Source organism: Parasteatoda tepidariorum, chromosome 10 (assembly GCF_043381705.1).
Source record: "Parasteatoda tepidariorum isolate YZ-2023 chromosome 10, CAS_Ptep_4.0, whole genome shotgun sequence".
NCBI classification, from domain to species: Eukaryota; Metazoa; Arthropoda; class Arachnida; order Araneae; family Theridiidae; genus Parasteatoda; species Parasteatoda tepidariorum.
The window spans coordinates 65,558,353-65,582,426 of NC_092213.1; the positions used below are offsets into that span (position 1 = coordinate 65,558,353).

Genomic DNA, 24,074 nt, shown 5'->3' on the forward strand with positions numbered 1-24,074 from the left:
TTAAGAAAGATGTCTCAAATATTTTTCCTTTACACCAGGATTGGCAATATTGGCACATTAAGCGTTAAAAGAACACCCGATGGTCAAAAACCTGATCCTTTAGAAGTCACTGGTTCATCACCTGCAGGATACACAAAAATGGATTTGGATTCATCCTCCAACTTCTTCGTTGGAGGTTTTCCAGACAACTTTTTAGTAAGACATAATCATAAATATATTTGAAAAATTTGCAGATAATAAGTTCATTTACAATTTTAATTCTCACTCCTGCATTTTTTTTCTTCATCTAAGAAATATAAATTTTACTGAAGTCTAATTATGTAATACTTTATTAAGCATAAAAATAACTTAATTATCCTTTAGGGAAACAGCAATTGTTCCGTGGCCTCAGGAACATGAAGTTGTTAAACCGAAATTGAGCATTTTCGACGTAATACAGATTTTTTTAAAGCTTCAACTTTTTGTGTAAAACTACAATTTTTAACGAATATGAAATTCATTAACTTTGTATGAGCATAAACCATACCTACAAACAAAGAATTATTTATCAACATATCTAAAGGGCTAAAGCGTTTCATATCGAATCTAAAACGCTAAAGTGCACATATCGCAGGTATTATGCTCATTTTTATTTTAAATATTTTTTTACCAAGAAATAAAGAATACTTTTTTACAAGCATGTTCCAATAAGTTAGCATCCCATACGTGTTATTGATTGGAGATTTAGCATTACTCACAACTCTGAATAAAAGTTTGAAGGTCATGGTTTTGGTAATGGAGGTCAAATTAAAAATCAGCATGTGTATGCTGCAAGATGCACATTAAATCATTTTGATTTAAGGTCATCCATTATTGTAGATTCTACTCTCTTTTACTGTCATTATAATTGATTTAAAATTTGTTTGAAATAATATTTTATATTTCATTTTTATAACGCACATAAATAATGGCTAATATAAAACAAAAGAAAAACCTATAAATTTTAAATATGCATTCATTTCATAGCCTCCAAGCGAGATAATTACATCAAAATTTTCTGGTTGCTTGTATGAAGTGCTTCTTGATGGCAAACCGGTTGGATTGTGGAATTTTATGACAAATTTAGGCTGTGATGGATGTAAAGAAGGGTAAATATTTGCTTGCTTACATTATAACCTTGTTTATTTAAAAAATTTTTTTAAAACATTTTTCAAGTACTTTTAACACTAGATAACAAAACATTGGACTGATTGAAATAAATTAAATCTAAATTTCTGTCAACTTTGTATTGCTGAAATGTTGCAATAACTCGTAAACATCTTCCTAGAAGTCAAAAGTTTAATTATACCACTCCTTCATAATTTAGTGAAATAAAAAATTGCTTTCCTTAAGGAATAATGTGTTTTAAATAAAGAAAGGAAATATAAAAATATGCACATTTTAAATTTGTGACCAATTTCTAATTTTAAGTCAAGTTTTCTACTACATAACATTAAAATAAGTATAATAAAACAAATAATTAAAAATTATAGTATATGTTTCTAATGTTTGCTTTCTTTTTAGAGCAACTGAAGATATTGATATCAGTGCTTATGAGTTCCAAGGCGGGAACAGTTATGCCATTGTTCCTCAGACCCCATTTTATAAAAAGAGTGCTTTATTTGCTGACCTGAGTTTTAAAACATTGAATGAAGATGCTTTATTATTCCTGGTTTGCAATAATGAAAAAGTAATTAAACACAATATTCAAGTATATTAACCCAGTTTTATGCTCACCAAATTTTGTTTCAATGTTTATTTTTTGTTTACTTGCTCTGATTTATTTCCTACTTCTTATGCTTCTTTTTATTAAATTCATATTTATTTAGCTATTATTTACTTGTACTTGTATATTTGTGGGTAACTTATGTAATTAATTTTATCTATCTCCAAATATTGCTCATTTTTACAAAATAAATTGCCAATTAGCCTTTAAAAATTTCAACAATTTTGTTACGCTTATAAAAATGGAACATCTTGAAGTCTTTAAAAATATAATAAATATTAGATTTACAGAATGAGTAAATAAAAACAGAAAATGCATAGATAAAAGAAAAGATTTAAAATACATTATTTTGTCAATGTGTTGTGCATTATGTGATTTGATTATTAAATTAAGTAAAACTACACTTATTCATGTTTACATAAATGAAAATTAATTTACGTGCATTATGTTATTAAAAAAATATGAGTCAAGATTTTGATATTTGTTTTTTGCTGAAAAAATAATAATTTAGGAGTTGAAACATAACTTGCCTATTTGTTCCTCTCAGAAGGTTTACAACGATTTAAACAAGCACTGTTTGATTTTAGTTCATTCAAAAATGCATAATGATATTTGTGTTTAGATTAGAAAATGTAAGTTTTAATTACTGCAATAACTTTTCATTTGACTCAGTCAACTTGCTTAAAATGATATAAAATTTCACAGAAACCTTAAGTAATAAATAGATATATATAATGGAATAGTGAACTGCAAACATCACTGTTAGTTTATGCTAAATTATATTTATCCATTTTCTGTCTGTTATTTTCTTTTTCAGATTTTTTCGTTTGGTAGAGCAAAATATTTATTGATGAGCTAAAAGAGTTTATGGATATTTAAATTCTTAACATATTTTTTAGATTTAAAATTTAGTTAAATTTAAGTTGAGCATGTACAAACAAAACTTTTTAAAGCAATATTAATTTTTTACAAAATAATACATTGTAATCAAGTTCTTTATTTAAAGCATGTAATTAGTAGATTAGTTGCAAGCAAAATAAATGTACTTAGTGTCATTGATGACACCCAATTTATATATATATTGTTCCAAATGATTTTAGGGTCACATGATATCCTTAGAGTTGACAGGAGGTAAAATTGTTTACCAAATAATGTTTGGGAATCGAAACCATATTCGAATTGAGAGTAAAAAGAAATATAATACAGGAGAATGGGTGTCTGTTGAAGCTGCTAGAGAAGATTTTGAAGGTATAATTATTTGTTAATTCTACATTTGTAAATAACATAATATTATTATCTCTGTTATAATTGCTTGCAAGGTAGTGCCACAAAATATTTATCACTTAAATGTTTTTATAAACTGTATTTCAAATATAAATCTTAGAACTAAAATAATTGTAACAATTATATATAATTAATATAATATATAATTAATGTAATACATAATATAATAATATATATAATTATAATAATCTGTCTGCTAATGGCATCAGTCATTAAAATCTCAGAGAATAGAACTTTTAAAAATATTGATCAAAGAATCAGGCAAAATTAACAGTCACCACTGGTGACAGAGCAACTAAATATAAAATATACAAAAAATTGTCTGCCAATCTTCACTCGATTGCCACTTTTTCGTCAAATATGCACTCGATGAGCGTTTCATTATTATTTTTAATAAATATGGAATATTTTATTATATTATGAAATTTACTTTATTTTGCACTTTTTCATTAACATTTTTTTTTCATTTTAGAAATGATCCTTGTACTGTTTATTATATTTTGAGAAATGCTTTACATTATTTATATCAAAAGCTTTTTTAATCAATTAAAAGATTCAATTTTTTAAAAAAAAGTGGCCACAGATAAAAATGCTACAACTGGCCAGCAGCGAAATTTCTTAATTTAGCCCTATACTCTTAGTCATTTTAACGAGAAACAAATTAAGAATTTAAAATAATTAATTGTAATTAATAAAAAAATAGCCTTCTGCACTATAAAAGTGCCTTCTGAATCTGCCTCATTTTAAAATAAATAATTTTTTTCAACTAAATTTTCCTTTGCAGACTTTATTACAACTTGAGCAGTTATTTTTTTCAAAAGACTAGATATCCCTCCTTGGTACAACTGACACACCAAAGACCATAGTCGACACAGTATAAGTTCAATGTACATAAAAATGAATAGAATGGACCTTTTTTTTAAATTCATTTTTGCTGCTTTACTTTAAGAACTATAACAATTTATACTGAATTGAATTTTAAATGTAATTTTTTCAGCTCAAGTTACTGTACAAGATGAAATTCTGGATGACACGTTCAGAGGAGGTTCTTCTGATTTGGATCTTAAACACAGCTCTCTGTATTTTGGTGGAGTACCACCAAACTTCACAAAAGAAAGGTAAAGCATACAAATTTATCATAAAGTGTATTGAAGTGTGACACTATTTTTATGATTCATTATTATTGAAAATTATTATGAATCATAAAAATTATCTGTATCTGTATTTTGGCGGAATACCACCAAACTTCACAAAAAAAAGGTAAAGCATACAAATTAACTATATGAAGAATATAAAGTGTAATGAAGTATGACACTATTTTTATGATTCATTATTAATGGAAATGTTTTTTTCATATCTGCATCTTATCTCTGAAATAAAACTAATTTGTAAAGCAGCTTTTTTAAATTTTTCTCCCATGGATTGCAATCTAAGTTTAGGTTATGAACTTAACTTAATAAATTGCTGAATTGTTATTATGGAAACATAAACGTTTGTTTAATACAGCATAATATTTTGATTTATTCCCATTGAAAGTGGATTTATAATATATTTCATCTATAAGAAAAATAATGTAATTAATAAAATATATATTTTTTTAACGCAATAATTCAAACAATTCTCATTGAAAGTGAATTTAATGCAAAACATAAAATGCTTCAAACTATTCTCATTGAAAGTAAATTTACATTTTATGTAGTAAAATGTATTTCATACATAACACTGATGATTAATTTTCATTTTTTGTTTAATGTAAGTAAATATATGAAATTATTTTCACTGAAGCTGAATTTTATTGTAAAATACATTTTATATACAGTAAAATATTTTGAATTCTCAAAGTTTCTTCATGAAAGTTATTTTGTATGGTAAAATACACTTCATCAATAAGTAACATCATTATCAATGCTACATTTTTTATGTTTCAGCTGGCCAGGAGTTACATTTACCAATTTTTTTGGATGCATGAAGGACTTGCAGTTGGATGCAACTCCTGTTGATCTATCTAAAGGAAGCTTTTATGGAATGAATGTTGGATGTTCAAATAGGGTAAAAAAATTGTTTGTTTAATATTAATTACGTTTGTTTGTTTCATTTCTCTAAGTATATATCTTTTCTAAGCATACATATTTCTAATATACGTATATCTTTCTTCATTTAAGCTAATAAAATATTTTTTCATAAACAGCCTATGAAAATTGCTACATTTAATGGAGGAAGTTACCTAGAGCTGAATGGTCATGCTTTACCCATGGATTCTGGCATTAGCTTTTCTTTCATGACAAGTCAAGCTGATGGATTGTTAGTTTTATCAACTTTCAAAGGACAAAATCGAGCTAGTACTAAGGAACTGCAGGTAATGTTACTAAATGCATATTTTTATATATACACTGAGTGGCCAAATTATTATGACCACCCCTTCGGTCGTCTGCTTCCATACCCTATATGTGCGTCGAACAGTACGTTCAGAGACGTTCACAGTTGCTCCTTGATTAAGATCACTTGCTATTTGTCGCACTGTTGCTCTCCTGCTGCGTTGAACAATCCTGGTCAGCCTTCTCTCTGATCGAGCATTCAGTACCCCGTGACGACCACAAGTCTGACGTTGAGATCCGGTTTTTTGCTTGATTGTCCATTCTTTGTACACATTAACAACTGACAACTGCTGCTCTAGAACACTTCACAAGGGCAGCCGTTTTGCTGGTGCTCGTTCCGACACATCTCGCACCCACAATCATTCCACGTTTAAAATCAGTTAAATCACTTTTCTTTCCCATATCTGAGCAAGCAACACAGTATAACTGATGACTCACTTATCCAGCATTCCCGTGTTATGGTTATCTTGCCCTCTAGCGGCAACGCTGTGACACAATAACTCATTTGCATAAAACTCTGAGGTGGTCATAATAATTTGGCCACTCAGTGTATATATTAGATACATTAAAAACTTTTATTGCACAAAATGAATAAAGTAGTGAAGAAAATATGCTAAGTGTGCACAGCAGTGAGTTTCAGGTAACCATCTGTAGAATGTGTAAATGATTTCAGTGTTAGAAAATTGTTGTTATATTTAATTTAAATGCTAACCTGCTATTACAGCTACGTCAATGTGTTACTAGTGACGGTTTAAAATTTATCCTTAGTGATGATCCAAAGACAAGACTGGTACATGCACATAATAAACCACAAAATTTAGATCAAAGAACAGATAGTGGTAGTAATAATGCAGCTTTCATACCATGCATCTTAACCACTCAAACGTGCATGTACATTTCCTATTCTGAAAGGGCCAGCTACATTGAAGCAGAGTGGATTATAAAGTACTGAAAAGTACAATCTGACCACAGACCCAGTCTTTAACACTTTGCAGCAGTGATGGATCAGGGGATAGAGCATTTGCCTTCCAATGAGGTAAACCAGGTTCGAATCCCAGCGATGGCTGGTCAATACGAATCTGTATCCGACTTGCATCGACCATAGTGCTGACATGAAATATCCTCAATGGTAGACAGATCAGGGGTTAGAGTCCTTTTGCCGTCAGGCTTACTGTGGGAAGTTCTCGTGGTCTTCCTCTCCATGTAACACAAATCCGGGTTAATATCATCAAAAAGTCCCTCACGAAAGCAAATTATGCTCCTTATACTTGATCTAGGAGTCTTTGGGATTGGGTTCCAAATTACAAGACTGCGGAGTTAAACATTAGTAGTGTTATACCGAAAATTGGGCCGGCTGTTCAACGCCGGTAATAAATAAAACTTCGCAGCAGCGCTATCTGGCCTTGAGACATGGAAACTCTACCCAGGACACTACCTGGCCAGCATCAGTTTGAAATAACGTTCATTTTTCATATCTGATTACAGCATGTTCTGAATCCATAAAATTTTTTAAAATTTCACGTAATATGTTATTCTGCTAATTGTTGGAATGACACTTAGCGTGTACTTCTAATTTCTGAAATGTCACTTAATATGATCTTCAAAATTTCACTTAATGTGCATTTCTAAATTTTAAAATGTCACTTAATATGTTCTTCTGCTAATTTTTGAAATTTCACTCTATATGTTAAATTGAACTTTTAGCCACAAGTGAGTCCCACTCTCTCAGAAATTTCTTTTTTAAGTAAAACAATTATATTTAAACTTTATTTTACAAGAGTGGATAACATTTGATAGACGAAAGGAATATTTAATTATTGCATCGAAAATAGTTTAATGCAGCTAAATACTAGCAACTCATCAAAAATAAAAACAGTTTCTTACGTACGCATTTTGAATTCATGTTTGATTGGTTTAGTTTCAAAGCAATTTTTGAATTATAAAATATAGAGGAATTTAAAAATTTATTCAGGTTTGCTGCAGCCTTTTCACTACTCAATGTAATGTACCCAAAATAAGCAGTTACATTTAAAATTAATTTTACAACAAGTGTTTAAAGTTTGTTTGGGGAATATTTAAATAACATATATAAAATAGTTTAAAACAGCTAAAGGCTAGTTACTTATAAGCAGTAAAATTGTGTTTAAATTAATGCTTGAATTAACTAAGTTTTTATTAGTTTAATTAAGCAACTGTTGAAATATGCAATCTAAAGGAATTCAAAATTAAACTTAGTCCCATACTATATTAAAAGTAATAAATACCTCAAATTTGACTATTTTGCCATAATTCTTCTTCAACGATGAAAGGACAGTTAAGAATTCTTGTGTGCAATAGCAGACTGTTTAGTTTACAAGAAAAACCTATAAAATAATATTTGGGAGAAGTAAGAAATTAATATATGTTACTTTTACTTTTAGAATTACTATTCCATAGCTTTAAAAGATGGAAGAATCGTTGCCATTTTCAATAGTGGAGATGGAGAAGTGCTAATAACTTCCGAGAGAACACTGAGTAGAAATGCGTTGCATACAGTGAATATAATTAGAAAAAACAGACGGTAAGTTTTTTATTTCAATATTTAGAAGTTATTTTAAATATTTAAGAAAAGTAAGTTGTTACGTCAACTGTGTTTGGATTTTCATGTGTTAAAAAACTGGTTTTCTTTTATTTATTTATAAAATCTTTAAGTCCAGAATGTTGGGAAAATACATAAAAGTATGATTAACAGTAAAGTAGGAAAATATTTTCAGCAAAAGCTAAACTTTTTGAATGGCTCGATTCTAAAGTATTTATATTTCTATTCTAATGAATTTTTAAAAACAACATTAAAAGTTTGTAAGATGTATGCGGGAGCGGAGTTATCGACCATGCCAACCTTCATCTATCAAAAGGTACCTCATGATTGAATCAAGTTAGCATGTCTTATATACCAGTGATTTGATGTTTGTTATTCGTAATGGTAGTTATGCCACAATACTCCCCCACCAGAATTTTATCAGGGATAGAATTCGATGAACGGTTTCCACTTAGTTGCTGTACTTGTGAAAGACCGGGAGAGCTGGAGTTAAGATCACCGGCTTTTTGAGTGCTGAATGTGAGAGGTGTATTAATTTCACAGTTGTAGTCTCTCCTGTGTTGACATTAGCAGTCGAGTGTATGCAGGCAGACGTTGTGTTTAATCGAGACGAGACTGAGTAGCAACAGCACGAGAAGGTGGATAATGCCGCTATCACAAGTAGCTACTCAACTGTTCAATGTGGATCATCCATCGAAGTAGGCGTTACTGACAAGAGATTGCGAAGTAGGCGTTACTGCGTGATCAAATCACGTCCGGGTCACCAATGCGGGGGGCGGAGTTATCGACCATGCCAACCTTCATCTATCAAAAGGTACCTCATGATTGAATCAGGTTAGCATGTCTTATATACCAGTGATTTGATGCTTGATATTCGTAATGGTAGTTACGCCACAATGTACATAAGTATGTTTGGTGTGAAAGTAAGCACAATTGTTATTTAATGCTAATTGTTTAGAAATCGAAATTTTTGGAAAGTCATTTTTAGTTTTATTAAACTGTTATTAATTGCAATATTTAAACACACTTAAATCACCTAGTGATGTTTAAGCTAATGTACAGTCCGCAAAAAAAAAAAGATATCACCCTGAATAACTTCCGTTCTAATGATCGGATTTTCACGAACTAAGTGTCAATCTTAATGGTTCCGGGGATGACCTCAAATATGCTAATTAATTAGTGCTAACTATTAATTAAGTTACGAAATCAGACACAAAAACGTACTTTCTCTGAATAAACATGTATTTTTTTTTACAAATTTGGAATCCAGACACTTGAATTAGGGGGGGTAGACAAAATTTTGAAAAAATTGGGTCTTAAATTGGGTCACAATAAAGGTTTATATATTTGGCGATAGTCCAGAAAACTGCCAAAAAAAGTCGCCTGCGCAAATTAATATTTTAAGGTAACCCATTGACTAATTCAAAAGAAGAAGACTTAATTTCACTAGGTTGCTTAGCAACAAATTTCTGACTGTAAAAAGAAATTTAAATAATGCTCTGTGATTGCTTGGAGTGGTTTAATAAAAATATCTCCAGGTTAATAGAAAGTTAATAGAAAATATCTCAAAGTTTCTAGGATATAGACAACTTTTAAGCTAATTTCTGTCCAAAAAGCAAAACTTTTTTTTATTTTAATCTCCTTTGAAAAGAAAATTTGAATCGATTTATAAATTATTTGACTTTCTAAATTTTTAGAATTTAAATACATGAGCTTTTTATCTGATATTATTTAGATTATGTTGTTTTTGTTATACTTATTCGAAGATTTCATACTGAAATTAAAATAACATAACTTATTATGGCTATATACAAAATTTTAGGGATAATCATTTTTACAGCTTTAATCGAGTGTTCTAGGCAAAAAAAGTGCTTGAAAAATAAAATGTATATTGTATAGTAATTCTAATGCGCATTCACAAGGTTTTCTATAATTTACGATACTTCTTTTTTCTATAACTCAAGGAATTGTTTAGTGGTATTTTAAAAACAATGAAATATGTTATGTTTAAGAATAAGATATTGAAATGATATGTTGCATATTGTAAGATTCATTGTTTAAAAAATCGCTTCAGTCTGTTAGATATTTAGGTTACAAGGCTTTCTTTGGATAAAGATGATTAGCAAATACCATCCTCATCTTTCGATACATTCTGAAACTTACATTCGCAAATTCACAATAAAATGTCGCACAGCACATTCTTCAAATACTATTACAGCTACATTTACCACCAAATACTGCTACTATGATTATTTTTGTTTTCTTATATATGTTACCGGCAAAGTATGAAATGCCGGTATTGAATAGAATGTATTCTATACAATGCCGGATGTTTTTAGGCAAAGTATGAAATATGAGAGGTTTTCTTATATATGTTTTCTTATATATGTTACCGGCAAAGTATGAAATGCCGGTATTGAATAGAATGTATTCTATACAATGCCGGATGTTTTTAGGCAAAGTATGAAATATGAGAGGTTTTCTTATATATGTTTTCTTATATATGTTACCGGCAAAGTATGAAATGCCGGTATTGAATAGAATGTATTCTATACAATGCCGGATGTTTTTAGGCAAAGTATGAAATATGAGAGGTATTACATACTTTCCCTAGGCATTCTATAGAATGACAAATGTTATTTAGGCAAAATATGAAAAAAACATACTGATGAGGTCATTATGTTATATTAATGATGTGCATGTTACTGTGAATGACCGAAATCGGTGGTTGTTGATTTTCACCGGTGAATGTTGACCATCACATAGTCGCTTTGAATGTCCGAAATATTTATTACATCCGATTTGATATTAATTTATTCGTGGATATAATTACATTTATTCGATATTTTAATACTTACTGGTGATAGATTAGAAGAAACATCAGTGTTTGGAGTATCAGGCTAATATATATCGGGCAATGGCACTGAACCTTAAAAAAACATCGGTGTAGGATATACCGGGCAAATGTATACTGGGCAAATGTATACCGGGCAGTGGCACTTGACCTTAAAAAAACTTCAGTGTAGGGCATACCGGGCAGTGGCACTTGACCTTAAAAAAACATCAGTGTTTGGCATACCAGGCAAATGTATACCGGGCAGTGGCAATTAACTAGAACTAGTATGACTAGACCTTTGGTAAATGTCCGAAATATATACTAGGTCTAGTAAAGTGCCACAGCCCGGTATATCCTATACTGATGTTTTTCTGTGGTGATTAAAAAATTACTTTTAAGATTAAGACGATATATAAGATGTTGAGAAATTTACAATGATGTTAGAGATGCTTAAAAATGTTGACTACTTATTTTTATTAATATTTGTAAAAAATATGTTCAAGAAATTGATAAATATTTTATTCCAAATCTAATCATACGTATGTATATTATAGAAATTGTATCAGTTATTGAGAAAAAAACTAAAAAATAATCACATTAAATAAGCAAAATCTGGTGTATAATCATATTCTATCACAAGCATGCTTTTATTAAACTCGACATTCGTTGATTAAAATGTTTTGTTCAAATTTCGTTACTAAATTGCAAATAGAATTTTAGACGACTGAAAAAGAAATATCGTATTTTATAGTTTAAAAAAAATAAAAATGAAAAGATTAGCAAACGATTATTAGCGAAAAAAATATGAATCAAATTTTACGCCACTCGCGCTAAGTCTAGTTCCTCGTAGGTTTATCACATTTTAATATTAATCGCCCCATTAAATCATTTCTTCATTGTCGCCAAATTATTATTTTTTAAATAATTAATTTTGATTTTTCTCATCTTCTAATAAATAAAAACAATAGAAACTTCAGATTTTTCAATAGAAAAATATGTAAATTAAAATGGTATAAAAAAATCCTTACCTTATAATTCAAAATTTTTCCATCCTCACTTTAACTAAATAATAATAAATAATTATAAAAATTTATTTTTTTCATGAAATTATCTTTGGGTAAATGAATTTTATGAGTGGGTGCAATTTCTTTTTCAATTGCTTCATTAGTTTTTAAAATATGACAGAAAACGCAAAAAACGAAATTAACATTAAGGGGTCTAAACTTTGAATCACTCTCCTGACCAAACTATGGGGACCACATTTCCCAGATTGCGGCTACCCTCTATATTTTGGAGATAAGGAATCCAAATATGCAAAAAAAATTACATGTTTATTCAGAGAAAGTACGTTTTTGTGTCTGATTTCGTAACTTAATTAATAATTAGCAGTAATTAATTAGCTTATTTGAGGTCACCCCCGGAACCATAAGATTGACACTTAGTTCGTGAAAATCCGATCATTAGAACGAAAGTTATTCAGGGTGATATCTTTTTATTTTTTTTGCAGACTGTACAAGACAATCAAAAATGACTATACTAGAAAAAAAATATTGGCCAAATTAAAAAAATTCTTTTGATTTAAAAATTGTGATAGTAGGATGTCATAGTCACTATTTTTTACATCAAAAAAAAAAAAAAAACATCTGTTTTGTTTCATTTTGTTAGCTATCTATTGATCAATCAAACTTGGGTAGTGGAGCTATCAATATGCATTGTCACAAAGATGGTCATATTAATTTTTATTTATTGAAAGAGAAATTAAAGATGTTTTGCATTCAATATGTGATAAAATTGAATGAAATAGTGGTTTAAATAATTTATTAGAAACTTATGTTAAACCAAATGATTTATTGTCATTAGAAGCACTTTGTTATGAAAGTGGGAAAAAAATTTAAACATATTTTTGAAGCACGTAATTTTCATACAGAAAAATTAATTATTTTCGGTCACTATATTGGATTGAAACATTCAGTGCAGCCTTTAAAAAAAACTTTTGTCTTAGAATAGTAAATGAGATTGTATTTATTGCTCATTTTAATAGAAGGATACTCGTAACTGGGAAGGAGAGTTGGACAAAAGAATGTGAAATGTAGTTAAGGTTCTATTCCATTTTTTTTTATTAATATTTTAACTTACATATAAAATTTTAAAAATGTATTCAAATGATTATTTTTTTGCACAGATTGGCATTGCGATTGGACGATGAAGCAGACTCAGATATTCGGTTGCCAAAAGGAGCTAAAGAAATTCTAAGTCCAAAAGAAGGCGGTCTCTTTTTTGGAGGAGTCAAACGAGGTATTGATGTTGGAAGTATGGCTGCAAGTCAACAGCCTTTCATTGGAGTAATTCAAGATGCTATTTTTAATGACAAGTAAGAATAAAAAATATCTCATGGTTTTCCCTAATAATCACCTTTAAGGCACATTTTTAGAATTTTTGTAAAAAATAAGGGAAAAACTAAAAGTATTAGGTGTTGCTAATAAATACTTAAATGAGAAAGCACAAACTCATTTTTAAATTTTGTTCTAACACTATTTAAGTAAATTCTGTTTAGAGTAGATTTATTTGGAGCAATCGCTATTTAGAGCAAAGAAAGAATTAAAATACATCAAAAATCAGATTTTTTGAAGATCAAGCCTGAAAGTGATTCTAACAAAAGAGAAATACACGTACCACAAGAAAAATAATGATTGTTCAGAATTTTTCTATTTAAATATTTGTTTGAAATTATTAATGTGCATTATGTTTTTACTTTACTTCTCTAAGTTTTCCAAAATTACTATTAGGTACCAATATTCTGTATTTGTCACAACCTAAATGAAGTTTTTTTAAACTGCTTCTTTTAATTCTTAATGTGAAGTGTGAAGTTTATTACCTGCTACTTGAGTTTTTTTTTCTCTTTCACTTGTTCTTTTATTCTCAATAAGAAAATCATTGAAATATTATACAACACTTAAATTGTATTCTTGTGACATTGATTTATTTTTACTAATAACAAGTATATTTGCTAATTCCTGCAATATCATATTTTTGTGAAAATGTTATTTGCTTTATGCTTGAAAATATTGCTTTGATCAATTAACAATGCTTCTCCATCTTTATTAAATAAAAGTTATTTATTTTACTCTGATAAATTTTAGTTTAAACAGTAATGTACTACGATATTCTTTGAATAAAACAAAACAGCACAAATAAAGGAACATAAATGCCCCGCTATTTATGCTTTATTCACACTTAGTGCAACATTTTCTTTATTCATATGCAGCACAAACTGCATCCTATCCACATATTGACACTATATTCTTCTTATCGATTTAAACACTAAAGAATTCAGAAGCACCAAATTTAATTAACGACTTATAAATAAATTCTTTAAAAATCTATGCACTTCAATTGGAGTTTTATGTTTGATCACATTTCTTTTTTTAGTATCAAGTTCATTTAATTATTCTCTGCAGGTTATTAAGATTTGAAAGTGCAATTAATCACAAAGGTGTTGACTTTGGATTACCTCCAGACCAACAGTCTGTTATGGAAGAATTCTTCTTGCAAATGGCACCATCTCTTCCAAATGAACATTGTGCTCCAGATCTTAGAGCAGAAGAAAATGCCGTCAGCCATCAAAGTAGGAGACCGATTCATATTCCACAGAACAAGAAGGATATTATACTCAGGTAATTTATAATACAACAACCTAAAAGTTGAAATATAAGAATATATATAATTTATATTACCTACTGCCATGATACTGAGTTTTAAATCGAATGCTTAAAATATCTTAGACTTAATTTTATATTTAATATTCGATGAAATAGTATTGCTTTACACATAATACGATGTCTGTCATAAATTTGTACTAGCTCGATTCTAGTTTTGATAGAATTTGGATGTATTTCCTTTTAAAATTAATTTAAAAACATGCTGGTAGTGATATACAATTTTTTTTCTTTATACTACAACACTAATGGTTCCAGTTCAATTATAAAAAATTGTATTTGCAATAAAATTATAATTTCATACATTTATATTTTTTTATCCTTTCAAGTGACAATATCTCTTCTTTACAGCTTTAATATGTCTTTGGAATATAGAACATTTTATCCAGATGGAAATATCATTTCACTTTCAAATGAGCCAAAGAAATTACATTTATCAATGTTCTTAGAAAAAGGAATGATAAAGATGCATTATTCGTACAGAAAGGAAAATAAAACTGAAAACAGTAATAAAGAATTAATGATTGGAAAGTGGCACAAGGTAATGAACATTTACTTCAATTTTATATTACAATAAAGGCTAGAAACTTGTTCCGTGTATTTATAAAGCTTTTTAAAGTATATGTCTTCTTAAATACTATTTTTTTTTAAATTGATAAGTATATAAATACAATAAATAATGTAGGGAAACTAATATAAAAAATAACAGTAATAAAATTCTGTCAAAAAAAATCATCCTAATATTCTTTTTAATAATGAGAGACTTTCTCTGTCCAACTTCTCAAATATTTCTTTTAATTCAAATTTTTAACTTTAATTTAAATTTTTTTTCTATCAGGATCTATTTAAAAATGAAAATTTTTTGACAATATTATAACAATAAAATATGAAGTTTATATATTAAAGATTGATTTTATTTTCTAACCCTTTTTATAAAATAAGATTAAAAACCAATGAAGTCCTGTTACCATAACAATTTTGGTAAATTCAGTTATGGTTTAAGGATTTTTTTCACATGGATTAGTTTCAATAACTTTATGTATGAAGATGTTCATAAAATTTTGTTTTAGTTTGCTATAAAAAGGCCTTTAAAGTTTTATTGCCAAGTATAAGCCTTTAATTTTTTTTTAGAATTATTTAGTAGATGTTTTATGCCCCAAAAAATCATTTAACACTATTGGTTCGCAATTTTTAATACTTATTTTGTATTAATAAATTTGATGATAAGTTTATCAGACACAGTCAATTATGAAATTTATTAAAAGGTAAATATAGCTGATTAATTATTCAACAAAATTAAAAAGAAAAGCAGAAATATCTCTGTAGTGTTAAGTTTTTAATTTTCACAAATAGACATAATTGAAAATAAATATACCACAAGTTTACTAACTTATAGCAGATGAAAGCATCTTGATTTTCTACCTTTTTTGAGATCAAGTTATGTGATTTTCTTGACTATAGAAGAGGAAAAAACCAGAATAGTTGTTTAGAAGTATATAAATAAATAAATGAAAAAGTAGCATAAAACATATCTGTTTCATCTGTTTAATGCTTATAACTTCCAGTTAGGATGTTTTTTTATTATTTATTTTTCTTCCTAAATATGTTTAGGCAGCCATCAGTTTGTGCTTGAGTGCTTCGTTCCTATTATTTTCTAAATATTTCTTATTACTTTTGTAATAAACTCATATCTCATTTAAAAATCATAAAATACAATCATAATTTTATTGATTTATATTTAAATTAACAAAATACACCATTTTATTTTAGAACTGTTAAATGAAATGCATGCATAATTCATGCTTAATAATATCTTTCAGATCGATCTTTTAAAAAAAGGAAAACACTTGACTGTTTTCTTGGATGATCACCATAGTGTATTACTTCCTGTTCCTAAAAAACTACCATTTAAAAGTCTCAATATAGGAGGCATACCATTGACATCTTCAACCCACAATGAGGTGAGCATTTAAAATTTTTTATTAATTTTGCTTTCAAGCTCTTCATTTTGAAAGTTATTTAATAAAATTTAATCATTTACAGTTTTTACAATAATTTTAATAAATTAACAATTTTATTTAGGAAATAGCAATTTATTTTGACTTATAACCTCTATAAAAACACTTTTTAAAACCATTTCAAAAATAAAACACTAAGATACTGTTATTAAACTGGGATACTGTTATTTATCCACATTTCATTAAGATACTGCAATTTTATAACTGTATTCTAGATACTATAACCTACAAGTTTTTACTTTGTGCTTAGCCTTATGAAATTGTAAAGAAGGAATTACAATTTTTAAATAAGTCTATTAAAATGATCAAAACATTATTTGAAGTTTCTTGTTACCCATTTTAAAAATATATACATATGTAATAAAATGATAGGTGATTTCTGCAACTTTAAGCCAATGAAGTACATTTCAATTTCCAAATTGTAAACATTTGCCATATAATTGACTGCTGACTTTACTGTAACATATATTAAAATACTGAACAATTAATAATATTTAATTCATAATTTTAAGAAACTTCAGGACGATTTTCTCTGCATTGGCCAAATCATTTCTTCTAAATTGTAACAATCAGATTTTTTATTTTCTTATGCATATTTTATGTAAAATTTCTCTTAATGAAAATATTACAGTAAGCACATTGTTATATAACATTTTCAATAACAAAAAAGTTTATCTTTAAAATAGTTTTATTAAACATCCAATAGTTTATTTACATAAAAAGAGGAAAGGAGGAGAATATTGCCATTTTCAGGCACTTTATTTCTTTCAACTCTCAATTAAAAATTTTCAACTCTTTACATATAGTAATGGTTTTGATAATTTGGAACATGCTCTCTGTCCCACAACTCGTTCTATAAAGAAACATAGTGCATAATTCTTTGATATAAACAATATCAAACATCAACTTATTTTATTAAATTCTTATTTCAAGTTATTTTGAAATTTTTATGACATGAGTTGAGTAATCAGTTTTTACACACAAAGATTTTGTTGAGTTGCAGTTTTTGTTAATTTTAAAAACGGAATTAATTGAAAAATTCTTTGCTGCACTAAAAGCATAGCTAGGGTACATATAGCACCTGAGGGCAAACTTAGCTTTTGTGCCCCAATGCAATATGATGTCAGACTAAGATAGTTTGTTTTAAATTATTTTAAAACGGAAATCCATCACACTTGACATTGGATTGTTAATACAGGGTTTTTATAAAGTCCCGGACCCATTTTGATGTTTAATAACTCATAAAATAATAAAGATAGATTAAAATTAATAACATAAATGGATAGATAGACTCAAAAAGTTTCATGACCCTTGTCAATGAACTTCCATGTCTGCCCCCTTCGTCGCATTGAGAATATCAAGTCGATAGTCAATTTCACGCCAGGTAGAGGTACTAGTATTTTCTGAAGCGCATAATGTTCTCCAACGAAGCATCCTTTCATGTTTCTGACATTGTTAATCACCAAAATGTGCGCATATGAGAATCTGAAAACCCCCATGAATACCGTGAGACACAAAGGGATTCCCCAAAGGTTAATGTGTGGTGTGGACTAATGCACGATCGAGTCATTGGGCCTTTCTTTTTTACAGAAAAGACGGTCTCATCAGTCGTATACTTAAGACATGTTAGAAAACTTCGTATTTCCCTAACTAGAAGAGCTTCAGCCACATGTCTTTTTGCAACAAGATGGTGGACCACCACATAGGGGTATCATCGTTCGTAGTTCTTTGAATGATCGTTTTCCAGGAAGATGGATTATGGGTGAGGAGGTCCAATTCCTTGGCCACCCAGATCACCTAATATAACGCCGCTGGACTTTTTTCTTTGGGGATTTATAAAGGACAATGTTTACAGGAGGATCGTGTCGAACATTGATGACCTAAAAGCCAGGATTACAACCGCAATAGCCTCTGTGGATGTCGACAAGCTTGCCGCTACTTGGCGTGAAATTGACTATCGACTTGATATTCTCCGTGCGATAAAGGCGGCACACATGGAAGTTCATTGACAAGGGTCATGAAACTTTTTGAGTCTATATAACCATTTAAATTATTAATTTTAATCTATCTTTATTATTTTATGAGTCATTAAACATCAAAATGGGTCCGGGACTTTATAAGCACCCTGTATTTTATTTTAATAACATAATTTAACTTTAATTCTTTTTTTAAAAACAACGTAACATGACAAGGTTATACATTTTCATTCGATTTGGTTTTCAATTTAAGTGTACGTTACACTTAGATGTTTTTGATAGATTGAATCATTGCGATAAGCACTTACTCTGAGGCATTTGACATTGAATATGTTGCTAATTTGTTAAAATTAAAAAGAGCTGCAAGCAATGCAAACTCCAAAATAAGTATCCTATTCAAATTTTAGTTAAATGGGATAAATGTTTGAGAAGTTGTGGGACTTGTAACCATTGAATGAAATTGAAAATATTTAAAAGAGACTAACATTTTATTTTAGAATTTATTTTTTATGAATTTAGTCCTCTTCTAAGTCTGTGCTTGGGGACAAATGTTCCCTTTTGTCCCCTTCTAGCAATGCCACTGTGTTGCACTGAGATACTGCATTCAGTCATTTAGATAATTTTCAACTTATTATTTTTATTTTACTTATAGCTTTTGAGAAGTTTTAAGGGATGTTTCCGAAACTTGGAAATCAATGGAAAAGACAAGAAGATACCATCTGATATTTCTTGTTTTAAACATGTCGATTTTGGAACCTTTTTCACTGGAAAAAGCTACGTGGAACAAGGTAATAAATAAAAAAAAATTGTTTTCACCACACATGATGCATATTTTTTTATTTTATTCAAAATTAATTGTCGAAGTTTCTTACATTAAAAAAAAATTAACATTGTATTTTTATTTTAGTATCTAAAATGTAAGAAAAATATATTTAAAAGAAAAACTTATCACAAATAAAAACTAAGGCTAATTTTTGAATCGCTTAGCTAATATTTTTTAAAAAAACTATTTATTTGAATATTTTTACATTAATTTTAATTTCATAACTATGAAAGATAATAGGGTCCTATAAATTATGCAATAAATTGAAACTGCCTGCATAATCACTGAATATTCTCATAATTTTAATACAAAACGTCTTCATTTACCAGCTGCTCATTAGTTCTGCATTAAGTTTTTGATCCAGGACAACTGGCAAACTTTAATATTGATGATGAATGTGCATTTAAAACTATTTCAAGAAGGAATGCTCTCTCTACAAAGCTCAAATATGACCCAAAGAAGGAATATATTAATGAATGTTCGAGCCTAAACTAATTAATCAGATTCTGGAATACAAAGGAGTGATTTTCAGAAGTATTGCCTAATACAGTACAGAACCTCTTATCCGGAAATTAGAAAACTAGTACAAAATTCAATAAATTTTCTCGCCATTTAAAAAAAAAAAATTTTTTTTTCCTCATAAGATTTTAGGATTTTTCTTTCATTTTTAAAAGATGTCTACCTTACCATCATTTTAGAAATAATCATTACTGTATTATGTGTAATACTTTGTTTTTTTTTTTTCTTTTTAAGATTATTTATAAAAAATTTTTTTTAGTCGAGTTCGACAATAAAAAAACGGCTTTTTGTATCGATTCAGAAAACTGAAAAAATCAGTTATCCGGAATAGCGATGGTCCCGGATAATCGGTTCACTACTGTATTAGATTGTGAATTGTATTCTGTTCGAACCATACATAAACCTGTGTTTTCCCTGGAGTTGCTTCTGCCTCTCTTGCCCATTTTTCCGACGTGTTGCCATGGATCGCCACCAAGCCTACCTTTTCGTATCCTCTTTTTCTTTTGCTGAGAGGTCAACGTGCACACACTTTAAGAGTCTACAGTAGTATTCTCCGGATGATCCCTAACGGGGGGGGGGGGAGAAGGGATTTAGCTTTAATTCTGTTCGAACCAAGTTTTAGAAATAAAGGCAAAGTTTGAAAACTTCGGTACCAACTCCACTTTTCTTTAATATTTGTTGTGATGTTGAACATGAAAATACTTAACTCAGTTAAAATATTTTCTCTAATAATTAAAAAATTGTAATTAAAACAAGAAAAAAAAAGTGGTTTTCTTTTCGAATAGTTCGTTTCCCTGTTTTACTATATTTTTAGGCCATTCACAGTCTGTCAGCAAAATTTAAGGAACTCAAAAAAATTATAAAATTTTCTTATAATTTTTTCTTTAATCTCTTAGTTGCTTAAAATAAAAAAATTATTGATAACTTTTACAACTATACATTATTAATATAAAACTATTTTATGAAATAGTTTTTTTTTTAAAACTATATACAAACTTATATTTTATCTGAATAACAATCATATCTTTAATGTTTTGTCTAGATCATGGATTTCATCTAGGAAATGAAATTGAGCTAAATTTTGAATTCCGAACAGTGCAATACATTGGGACTCTTTTTAGTATATTTTCAAGATTTAGTAACACTTGGTTCGAAATTTCACTATCTGATAATTCGGTAAGTTTTATATTACCTTATGTGAGTACAATTTCCCATCAGAAACAGGTTTCTGTTCTGAAAAATCTTGAAATATTTTATTTTATTTTGAGAAGTCTTGATATACTGAAAAAGAAATGATCTCAGCTGCAGCTATCATCATTAATTATACACTGAAACCTCCAAGAAAAACCACCTCTCTGTAACTACATCCTCTGTTTTCGACCACTTTTGGGAACCACGAAATTTTTTTTATAGACTTTTGTGTTGAAGAAAACCTTTAGGAGAAACCATCAAAACCTCTCCCAACGACCGGGCAAACCTCTGTACCAAATGCAGGAAAGGTCAAATAAGGAAACACGAAAAAATATTGAAACAAAAAATATTAACAAAACAAATAAGTAGATTAAAATGTATCCTAAATATTTGTGTGAAGCTCATATTTAAATAGCTCTTTTTAACACTCTCTGAAAAAGATCTGCAATCTCATATCACATTCAATGTGCACTAAAGAAGAGGATTTTTTAAGAGTTGAAAAATTAAATTAGAAAAAAAAAGTTATTTCAGGAAAAACTAAGCATTTTAATTTAACAAGCTTTAAAGCTTGAAAATATATGCTACTGTTTATGATATAAAATTAAATGCAAATAATTGTTTATTTATTTAAAATAGTTCTATCTTTCAAAATTGGTAAATTTGGTTTTACAAATAATTATATCAGTAGAGATAATTTTTTAATGAAGTTAAAAGTTTATTCATTGATTCGGTTTTCATGAGGCCAACACAAGTGGCATTTCCGCATCAAGAAAACGACACTGCATAAAATTAAAATAGTTTTAAAAAAATCATCTATCTTCGATAACATTTTGAAGTCAATGGAGGTAACCCCTAAGAACAACCAACCTCCAGTAACGGCCCTTTTATCATGGAACAGAGACTGGTCACTCCTGCGAAGTTTCACTGTACATGATTTTCTTGAATAATATCTCCCTAAATGTATTATAAAAGGTCAGGTATAACATAAAACTAACATACTAGCCAGATGTGTGGACTATCATCTTCTACAATTTCCAGTGAAATTCTAGATAAAATGAGATTATATGAGCTGATCTTAATAATTTAATTAAATAATTCTATTAATTTATCTACTATTAATTTATCTAATAACTGTAATGGACTAAGATATTTGCAATTTTAATAAACCCGAATTATTTTCAATTTCAGATAATAGCTACATTATATGAAACTTCACCACAAACTAAAGCAAAATTAGTTAAAAAACTGAAATATGTCGAGTCATGTGATTACAAGTGGCATAGCATTCAGATGCTTTTCAGAGACAATCATTTCACGCTGAATGTTGATGATTTCCGTCCAGTTGAAGAAAAGATAAAAGAGAAAGCAAAAGAACTGAAGTTTGCTGAAATATACATTGGAGGAAAACCAGGTAATGTGAGATACAATTTAAATTTTATATAACTAGGAGGCTCCGTTCTCCCTGCTTGCCAGCCTCCGTGGTGGCCTCATATTCCTTTTTGCTTCTTTTCCTTTAAAATTCGATACATTTTAAGAAAAGAAATAATAATAATAATTTTTTTAATAAAATATAATCATTAAAATTTTATGTTAGAATATTTAATTAATGTATAAATTTTATCAAAATGAATGATTACTTAGATTTGAAAAATAATAACTGTATACGAAAAAATATGTTTAAGACAATATGAACAAAATAAAAAGTAATTTTACTTGTTAACAATTTAGAATGATAATTTTTATATTGATTATCACTTCAAATCACAAACGGTTTTTTTTATCTCTTTTGAGATATTTATATTTTTAAAAGTTTTGATATAAATGTTATGATACAACATCTGATCACTTTCTCTTATTTTTTTTATCTATTTTTTGTTAGTTTTGAAACTAAATCAAGCACAAGCTAATGAAATGATGAGCTTAATTATTTAAAGTAAAAAAAATCACATAAAAAGCTTGTAAAATTGCAATGATTTTCAAAGAAATTGGAATTTTGAAAAAAACTAGCGTTAAGTTTATATTTGAAAATAGCTTTTACAGCAAGTAAAATTTCAACACTGAAGTTGAAGTTAAATTTTAGCGGGCAGTAGATCAGCCAACAAAGTTTGTTTACTTCAAGTTTAACAGTTGATAATTCTCAAACTAATAATCGAGTCTTATATTTTTATATTCTATTGAATTCCTTATATATACATATTATATATATANATATGGATATATATATATATATATATATTTTTACACCTTCATAATTTCAAGTTTCTAAGTATTATAGATTTTGAGCAGCGAAACAAAATTTAATACTTAGGTCATGTTTAGTTCATGTTGATACAATACAAAGGTCATGTTTAGTTCATAAACAAATATGACCCTTACAACATGTCAAATATCTACTCTGTAGTTGCATTTCAGCAGCCAATAGAGCAGCTGCATGGTATTTTTTTCCTAAGTTTAACAAATAATTAACTCTACAACTATCGATTAAATATGATTTTTTTTTATTCCATGTACATTTTTCATACACTGTACTAGCTTGAAGTATCTAAGACTTATAGTTTTCGTGCAGTAAAACAAAATGTAACCCTAAGTTGAACACAAAAAACAGCGTAGCCGACGGCTTTTACGATTTTTTAACATGGAGGTTTGAGCAAAAAGATAGTGTACCAAATATTACATGATTTAAGGAAACTTTTTGTGTCTTTGGCTGTTTTAAATTATTTTAAAAATTAGCATTAAAAATTGTAATTTGTCTATTAGAGTATTTTTTCAACATAAATTTTTCATTAAAGCAATTTAGTTTCTTATAAAATTTAAGGCCAATTTTTCCAAGTCACTGGTATAAAAAACTGAATTTTGCCAAAATTATTAATGTTTTTTATTGTTTTAATGCTTTTGTACTGAGGTTTAGCTTAATAGGCACTCATACCGAAACGATGGCTAAGAACGTACTTTCAGTTTAACAACCACACTAAACTAATTAGAAATATCACATAATTTTAAACAGGGTTCAAAAT

General features: G+C 28.5%; 1 protein-coding gene across 2 annotated transcripts in view; it reads left to right on the forward strand.

The window, feature by feature from the left end:
* LOC107442050 (laminin subunit alpha-1) overlaps positions 1 to 24,074 on the forward strand; it is a 111,418-nt gene that overhangs the window by 85,212 nt on the left and 2,132 nt on the right. For both annotated transcript variants that reach the window (XM_016055506.3, XM_016055505.4), the window contains exons 50-64: positions 39 to 195; positions 1,006 to 1,127; positions 1,543 to 1,708; positions 2,845 to 2,992; positions 4,026 to 4,146; positions 4,957 to 5,077; positions 5,217 to 5,384; positions 7,824 to 7,963; positions 13,000 to 13,188; positions 14,276 to 14,491; positions 14,885 to 15,074; positions 16,354 to 16,494; positions 19,180 to 19,315; positions 20,912 to 21,045; positions 22,249 to 22,471. In XM_016055506.3, coding sequence (XP_015910992.1) covers positions 39 to 195; positions 1,006 to 1,127; positions 1,543 to 1,708; positions 2,845 to 2,992; positions 4,026 to 4,146; positions 4,957 to 5,077; positions 5,217 to 5,384; positions 7,824 to 7,963; positions 13,000 to 13,188; positions 14,276 to 14,491; positions 14,885 to 15,074; positions 16,354 to 16,494; positions 19,180 to 19,315; positions 20,912 to 21,045; positions 22,249 to 22,471 — 2,372 coding nt within the window. The remainder of the gene's footprint in view (positions 1 to 38; positions 196 to 1,005; positions 1,128 to 1,542; positions 1,709 to 2,844; positions 2,993 to 4,025; positions 4,147 to 4,956; positions 5,078 to 5,216; positions 5,385 to 7,823; positions 7,964 to 12,999; positions 13,189 to 14,275; positions 14,492 to 14,884; positions 15,075 to 16,353; positions 16,495 to 19,179; positions 19,316 to 20,911; positions 21,046 to 22,248; positions 22,472 to 24,074) is intronic.